The sequence below is a fragment of the Limulus polyphemus genome, unplaced genomic scaffold (genome assembly GCF_000517525.1).
Source record: "Limulus polyphemus unplaced genomic scaffold, Limulus_polyphemus-2.1.2 Scaffold316, whole genome shotgun sequence".
NCBI lineage: Eukaryota > Metazoa > Arthropoda > Merostomata > Xiphosura > Limulidae > Limulus > Limulus polyphemus.
In genome coordinates, this window is record NW_013665926.1 from 175,697 (window position 1) to 184,259 (window position 8,563).

General features: G+C 35.1%; 1 protein-coding gene across 1 annotated transcript in view; it reads right to left on the reverse strand.

The window, feature by feature from the left end:
• LOC106457322 overlaps window positions 1-8,563 on the reverse strand; it is a 168,395-nt gene that overhangs the window by 31,341 nt on the left and 128,491 nt on the right. The window contains exon 32 of the mRNA XM_022383191.1: window positions 6,268-6,450. Within this exon, the coding sequence (XP_022238899.1) occupies window positions 6,268-6,450 (183 nt within the window). The remainder of the gene's footprint in view (window positions 1-6,267; window positions 6,451-8,563) is intronic.

Consider the following 8,563-nt stretch of genomic DNA (forward strand, 5'->3'; position numbering starts at 1 on the left):
ATGATATGCTATAATCTCTATAGTGTGAAGAATTTGTTGTACATACATTTAACTTGTTCTGAATATAATATTATTTTGAAAACAAGTGTGTGTGCTGCTCATTTATTGTTGAATTTATCATTAACAAGTCACAGACACCTACTGTAGAAGAATCCTAAGCACAACAACAACATAGTATATATTTATACTATTAAGAAGTATAAGTAAAAGCCTTCTATTTTGACAATTGGCAACCATACAATAACTATAAATTCTTACACAGTCCATCATACAACAGTAATACCACCTGGTTAGCTCCTAGGTGGTTTTATGGAACACCTCATTTTTACAGAGCCTGTTGCAAAGTGTATAAAGTATATTGAATTAGTGGTTGCTGGTGCAGAATTAGTTTGATAAAAGCACACCTGTCTGGGCAACACTCGCCACAGAGTGGAATCATGTGAAAATAAGGTAAGGTACCCTGAAAGGTAGAAATAATAATACTCGCCCCTCTGGATAATCTAGCAGAAATGGTACAGGGGGTATGCAAAAACCTTCAGATGAAGAGACTGCCAGATCATGCAAATAATCTGAGATAAAAGGTCTACATACCAGTCTGCGCATTGACCTCCAGTGGGCAATTCGATTAGGGTGCTAAGGACATAGAAAAGTGAAATCTGATTAGATGTGACTCGCAGAAGATACCTAGCTTTCAAAGAGAGCCCAGAATACAAATGTAGTCTACGATCACTAAATATATTAGTGCAGGCAAGAAAACCTTCAATAACCTCACTGAACATGACCAAAATCTGACTGGTCATAGACAGGTAAAATAGTGATCAGATGAATTGGAAAAAAGGACTGAACTCCATTCCCATCTGATAGTGTATTGGGTAACAACTGGTCTGAGGACGTAGAGAGAATGAGAAAGTGGTCTGTGGACAAACAAAGCAAATCACTCTGACCAATGATGTCCATAGGTGAGAAACCATGAAAAATAAACCTACAGGTAAAGGGTGTACGTGGCATGTAAGAGTCAGGTCACAAACAGGTGTTGAGAAATAACACATAATGTGACCTTAATATACCTAGTAGGTAACTGGAATGGTCGTTTGGAACAAAGGATCCAAAGTGATGTGAGGAATCAGGAGAGTATTGGACACTTAAAAAGTCATGATCATCAAATGGTAGTCAATAAGGCCACCTTCAACAAGGCGATTGTGGAAGATGCAACAAAAAACGAGTTATGGTTGACACCAATAATTGAACAAGGTTCAACCTCCTCTCAATACAACATTGCCAATATGCATGTCATTATCATTGGTAAAAGTATCTTTTGGACTAAGCAGAAATTGAGACAGATATATGGCAACCTTAGAAATTAAACCCTGATGCCATGTGAAGGACAGCATAACCACTATGCCAGAAGACTGAGCTTCTGGATAGTCAGGTGTACCATATCAGATCATGGCTGTCTCCACAGAGATAGCCTAAAAAAGAAATGGAAGAGTTGGACACACTGGAAGGGACCACAGAAGCAGAAACCTGGATATAGCAACCAATCTGGTGCTATCAACAGGATCTGACAATGGATTGGAAGAAATCATATTTCATACCCTGGGTAACATATGACGTGAAGAGAAGCCTTAGAGTTGTAATCTTGTCTGGTCCTGATGGAATGCATGTATTGTCAAAGCTCAAAGATGAGTGGCTAGAGACAAATTGCCAGAAGTTGGGTGATCTAATGAGAGTTCAACCCACCAATCAGAGTTGCAAAATGAGAGCCAATCCAACAGAATTTTGCAATGCAACATCTATTCTGTTGGGAGAATCTAACTGGACTGAGACAATTGACCTGCTACCACATGTATCACCCATGGAACATGGCAAGCTAGAAGATAGGACTAGCCCCATGAAAGGAAGTCCAAAAGTCAAAAACAAGAAGCCCTAAACCACATGCCTCCTTGATGAGAAACACAAGACACCACCATAGAATAGTCAGAGTGAAGCCTGACGATTTACCCCTTAATAGGCCCAGACCATGAGGCACTGCCTGTGGAAAAGTAAGAAGGATGAAAACATTGTAAATGAAATACTCTTCATCCATGCATAGACTCTGGAATTCCTTACTGTCAGTACATGCACCCCTTCCCTGAAGCAAGGCATTTGTGAAGAGATGTAACTCTGGACGAGGTGGTAGTAGAGGAACCCATATCGAAGTATTGTCCTGACTTAACAACTCCTCAAGATCGAAAAATGATCCAGACTAAGTGAATGAATGTTTATGATCCTTGGTCGCATAAAGACTAATAAAAGGATAATTGTGTTCTTGCCCCAAAAGCATGAGGGATTCAAGTGATGCCCACATTCCCAGAAGTGAAAGAACCATCTGTGCAATGGAAGAAGGAGACATAAGAGTGTGACATCCTATTCTATAGTGTTGAGCTGGTTGGGAGTCAGATGAGCCCAATTGAGAGACAAGATGAAAAATAAAAAATACTGAGACTGATGATATGTTGAATTGGAGCAAGAATAGATGTCTCAGTTCTGAAAGGGAAGCCTGCCTTGGTTGTTTCTGAAAGTAGAATCAGGATGTGATGATCTGATAATTGATGTGATGGTGCCAGCAGTAACCAGTCGTCCAAAGAATGGTGTGTACACAGCACAACAGAATAAATGGGACGAGAAAAAAACTTGTATGATACAGTAGAACCCATGTGAAGCAAAATGGACAAACTCAGAACTATAGTACCTAACCATTGTGCACCACAAACGACAATAGTGGTATACCACCACTATGCCAAAGTGCAGATAGGAGCCAACTATGACCAACTTGGACATCTACAATCCCAGAAAAAAAAATCAACAAAGATTGCAAAATGAGTAACTTATGAACCATGGAAAATCTAGGCAATGATATACACAAGGAAGAGCAATGACTGGATACCAATCTCCTGTCTGCATAGGCCTAACAACAGACAGGAATAAAAACTCTGAAGAATTAGCATGACTCTCTTACTACTCCAGACCAACCAAATGCAAATAACCCTAGAACTAAGTTTCAAATCCCAATGAGCTGCAGGATTTGGAAACCCTACAGGTTGGGTTGATAATGGTAGTGAAGATGCAAACTGAATGATAATCCTGACTCAACGATCTATAGTGCTCATAGATCCATGGTTAAGGTTACCACACGGCCAGAAAGTCTTGGAACCAAGCCACCACAGCCCCTGAAGTTATATAATAATCACTGACACTGCTGACAGCGATTTGACTGAGCAGCAGAACCCTTGGACACTTACAGAATCTATTCTGGATACCAATGTACCAAGGGTCTGATGTTGGGGGTTTGGACCCTCGAATAGGGGAGGAACTATGACTCCCTGTAGGAGCCAATGGAATTTGAGACTCCAAGGGCAACAGGTGTGAATGTAGATGTCGAAATTTGAACCAATGTGCATGCTAAAAATGAATTCAGCTCATCATCAGTGAAGTCGGTGATCCTGAAAGTGTTTAAACAAAGTGAAGTTAAAGGAAACAAAATGTTGAAATGTAGAGTTGTAAGTTTATAGACTTACTCTGTCCCATCAGGGGACATTGAACTATTCAGGTGAACTATAAACTCCACCTTAGAACCCTGAAATTTGAGAAGCAGATGTATTATTTGAGTCGGAAAATACCTCCACGTGGTAGTGATAAGCTAAATCACAAAGTTCTGACAGCATGTCAGATAAAGCCGAACTGTCACACCATGTAACTGAGAAGTAAACCTTCCAGCTTGAACCACAACTAACAATTCGTTCCCAGACCTTTCAGCCATCAAATAAGGGGCAGGCTCAAAAGTAATTGGAAAAAAGCCCAAAACATCACACACTCTAAGAACCAACAAAATAAAAACAAAACAAAGGCAGATTATCCCAAAGTGGCCTCTTGTTCGTTTTTCATGGGGCATTTAAGGTCTATTGATTACCATTGATTGGAACAGTGTTTTGTGAGGTAAAATTACTTTGTTAGAGCAAAGCAACTTTGAGACATCTGCTGTATACTAGGGAATCAGACTACTGTCCTACAGGGGGACTGAAAATCCAACAGACTAAAAGAAGGCACAGGAAAAAGCAAATCTAAAATGCCAAGAATTGCCCTCAACTGTAGTCTCAGAACTCCTCGAAGGACCACCATGTATCCAAATATGTCTCCATTTCACTACGAATAAGATCCCTGACAGTCTCAACCGAAAGTGACCCCCCCTCCCGATTGTTGTGCAATACTAGATATCAAAGGAGGGATAGGAGAGACCCATTTTGCCTCCTTGCCAATAATAATAATAATACATAAGTCTGCTTGACAATTAGAAGAGAGAAAAATTATTATTTGTAAAAAATCTGTGTAATGATTATTACAAAAATCAACACAATAACATTTAAAGTATCTCCGAATGATCATAATACTGGGAAACCCATCAGTGAAATTTTGTTGAGAGAAAGTGATAAAATTATTTGAATGAGGTGCTTATATACAGTACCAGAATAGGGGGTGCATTGATGCAGGTGGAGAGTATCACAAGATAAATATTGCCAAGGGCAATTGACTGGGATATAAAAGACTGTAGCAAGCGAGAAAAAAATCAGACCAATGTTGAGATGAGCAAAGGAAGAAACCCTGGCAGACTACTAATGTGGAGGTATGTATGTTTTGGAAACACTATTACTTTTATCAGTGACAGTAAACCTTTTTCAATACTTTCAATGGGGAAGATCATCGTATATTTTAAAAATAAACAAAAAGGTTACTATATGAGTCATCTTGACATCAGCGAAGAAATGTTCAGATTATTTAAAAAGATTATTTAAACCTTTTGCATCAAAAGGTTTTGAAAAATGTGTAAATAGCAACCACCTATGGAAACACTTAAATGTATATCATGTTAAATAAAGGGTGGTTCAAAATGTCTTTAGAAAAACAAAAAGAAGCTAGCTGGTAATCAAAGATTAATCTCATGAGAATAATTGCTTATTTGAATGCAATTGATTAATGAGCCTAATAATTAACTGATCAGCAATTTCCCTAATCTTCCAGCTCTATTAGCATCAAGTATATAAAAAAAAGTGGACACAGATGATTATATTGGCTACTAACTATAAAAACAAGCATTATTCAATCATCATAACCTTACCATAAATATTTCATGCATTGTTATATTAAGTATAGATATATCTGTATTAAGAGTACTGCTTAAAGAATATAAAATGATATAGTAATTATAGTGTGTCTGTATTAAAATTAAGAATATTGAATATTATATTACTTATAGACATATCAATACTAAAACTAGTTCTTGAAGAAAGAAGAATATTATGGAAGTTACAATAATTCAATGTATACATACTAAGGCAACAGTTCCCTTTATTTAAGAATGTTGTGTGAGATTATACCCTTTATATAAGAATAAGTGCTTATTGCAGTGTGTGTGAAGTAGTATTCATCTATGTTCATATGCATGTTTATCACAGGGTTTGAGATAATTCTCTCTAAGAATGAACACTGTTTACCACACTCTTTATGCAGGAATATAATGTTTATCAGAGAAAGTAAATAGTGTGCATGCTTATCACAGGGCATGAGGTAGTATCCTTTATAGGGGAATATAATGTTTATCACAGGGTGTAAGACAGTATCCTCTATTTAGGTATGCATGTTTATTAGATTGTGAACATTGTTTGTGCAAGTATTTATTCAGAGCATAACAATAGTGTCGTCAATTTAGTGATAGTTTTAGGCTGTACGGCACAAACTGGGCTCAAGCATTTAGTTTCTATATCAGTTTTGTACTAATATAAGAAAATAATAATTCAGATCACTATGTAAAGCTCATAATTATGACCTGCCCAACTGAAAACTGTAGTTTCGAGTATTATAAGATATACACTTAGGTAACCTCTCTATGTCAAAGCATATTTGGATTTACTATTCTGATGTTATCAACTTAACTGGACTGATGAGACCTGACAGTGTCTGAATATGCAGATATGATCTAGTATGTTTCATATTTCCATAATTTAACAATAATTTGTACACAATTTAACTTTCATAGAACCATTTTTCTTGTTATTAAAAATTTAGCTCTATTGTTGAACCAAAACAAGGAAAAGGAAAACTAATAAATCCAACATGGTGAGTATAACCAATTTGAAAGAAGGCAATAAAATCAATTTTTATTTTCAAGAAATAATTGTTTTAGCATATATTAATTATAACCGTATAAATTACCTAGAATATTCAATTGTTTACCTTCATAAACACTTGGAATCTGACTTTCAAAGTAGACTAATGCAGGAAAGTTCTTTACACCAAACTCCCTTGCTATTCGAACGTCTGAGGTTTTAACAAACTGGATGCCATGTCGGTCTGTGTCGTCATCAATATTTTCAAGTTCTACCAGAGTGTCTTCACACTCAGTACAATCAGGCTTGTCTGAATATTAAAATAATTATTTAACAACTAACTTAATGTCAATTAGACAATGCTTATTCTTCCATTTCAATGTTTTCTTAAAATATTGTAATCTTAAAAAAACAACAGATTAGTTTATGATAGACTTATGAAACAATGAACATACTTTTTATTTTTGTCAAACATAACTTTTATGACTGTTTAATGTTTTTGAATATATTAATTATATCATCAGCACAATTATTTCAAAACAAAAAATTAATTAACACATTTTGAGTTCTAGTACATCATCACTTTTAGCTAAAAAATACATTATTAAAAAATAAGAAAAGATAATGCAATTTGAACTGTAATACTATGATACAGTGTTACATAATGTAACAAATTTATTATATATTTATTTTAATATCAACGTTTGTTCAATTACATTTATATTTAGAAACATACACAGCTTATACTGTTAAATATGTATTGCTAAACTCCTGCCTATTCTCCAAAGTTGTAGAAGATTTTCAAGAGTAAGAATCAACAATATATGTGTGTACATAAACGCTAGTGTTAGTGCCAGTATTGTTATGTAAAGCTGAAAATTCTAGAAAGCCTCCACACAGCTATAAATATAACCAATGCAATGCATGAGAAAAGAATATCTATTATTAGTTCGCTATAGTCAGTGTGCTATAAACTTCAAAAGCTATAACTGTGATTGTTGTAATGCTTATCAATAGGAAAACTTAATATAATTGACCTGGAGCATTTACAAAGTTCGAACATTACAAGCCATTTAAATTCAGTGGATTCTCATTGGACATTAGTATTTTTACGAAAACATTATATAAATTCATTGTGGAAAACTCAGTGTGTGTGGCAGGTAAATAACGAAGGACAAAGCTAGCTAGCATCCCATTAAGCGAATTATACCTACATCAACTCGTAACAACTCACTCATCGTGAACCCTCGATGACATATTGAAGAAGTTCCAGACAAAAAAGAAGACTTTATATTGTTTGTAAGTTTGTGAAACTTTCGGTTATAAATCATTCTTTATAATAGCTATTTGTAATAAATGTTATTGTAAATTGTATTGTTGTGTGTATATTAAAACGTATTTGTGTTAAAAAAGAAAACTGTGTGTATCACTCGTTGGCAAATATCATAAACTGACTATATATCGGCTTTTACTTAACTACTAAATCCAAAGTACAATTTAACTACTAAATTTAAATTTATCAGGCTATTTGAAATTCTAATATGTAACAGTAACATGTGGCCATTTATTCGAAGATGAGGAATCCACTTTGAGACTAATAATGCTTGGAAATGGCTTGAATGGGTAATGAAGAAAAACTTTAATATAAGTTTAACATAACAGCAAATATACAATGTTTCGAACTGATGATGACAAAACCTTGTTGAAACGTTGTACATTTGCTGTTATGTTAAACTGATATTAAAGTTTTTCTTCATTATCCATTCAAGCTGTCTCCAAACATTATAAATTATGTGATTGCTTGGGAAGTTCCCTTCAAAGTGTGGTTGTCTTCCAGAGCATGGAGAGAACACAGCGCGTGGTATATTTACAAAAAGGTGAGTAATGAACATAAAATGTCAGTGAGGTATTTATTGAGAGTTATATTTTTGTGTTACTCTCACCTAATCAGAGTTTGTTTCCAATACCAAAGTCGACTCCAGAAGCGGTGGAAATACAGTGACAAAAATAATGGATTACCGACAGGTGAGGATGCAAGTACGAACGTTTAGTGCTTAGTTAAATGGCTCGTTAGTCAATTCTGTTCCTAGTGGTGTTCTTAAACGATTTAGTTTGATGATGAAATAATTTATAAGATTTTATCGCAGCCTTGAAATCAGTTTTTATTTTCCAGTGTTAGAAATCCATAAAGAAGAGGTCATGCTGTATTAATAATCTACTGAACACGAACATGTTTAGATATATCTGACAAGGACATGTGATAACATAAACTGTCAGATTCTTCTCGTGTATGATTTTCAGCTATATCACGTTCCTGACAAAAATGGGGATTTAAATATTATTGAGATCACGACTTTGTATCTAGAGTTATTTGATGTGATGTAAGTATTATATATATATATATATAATAAATACATGTAGTG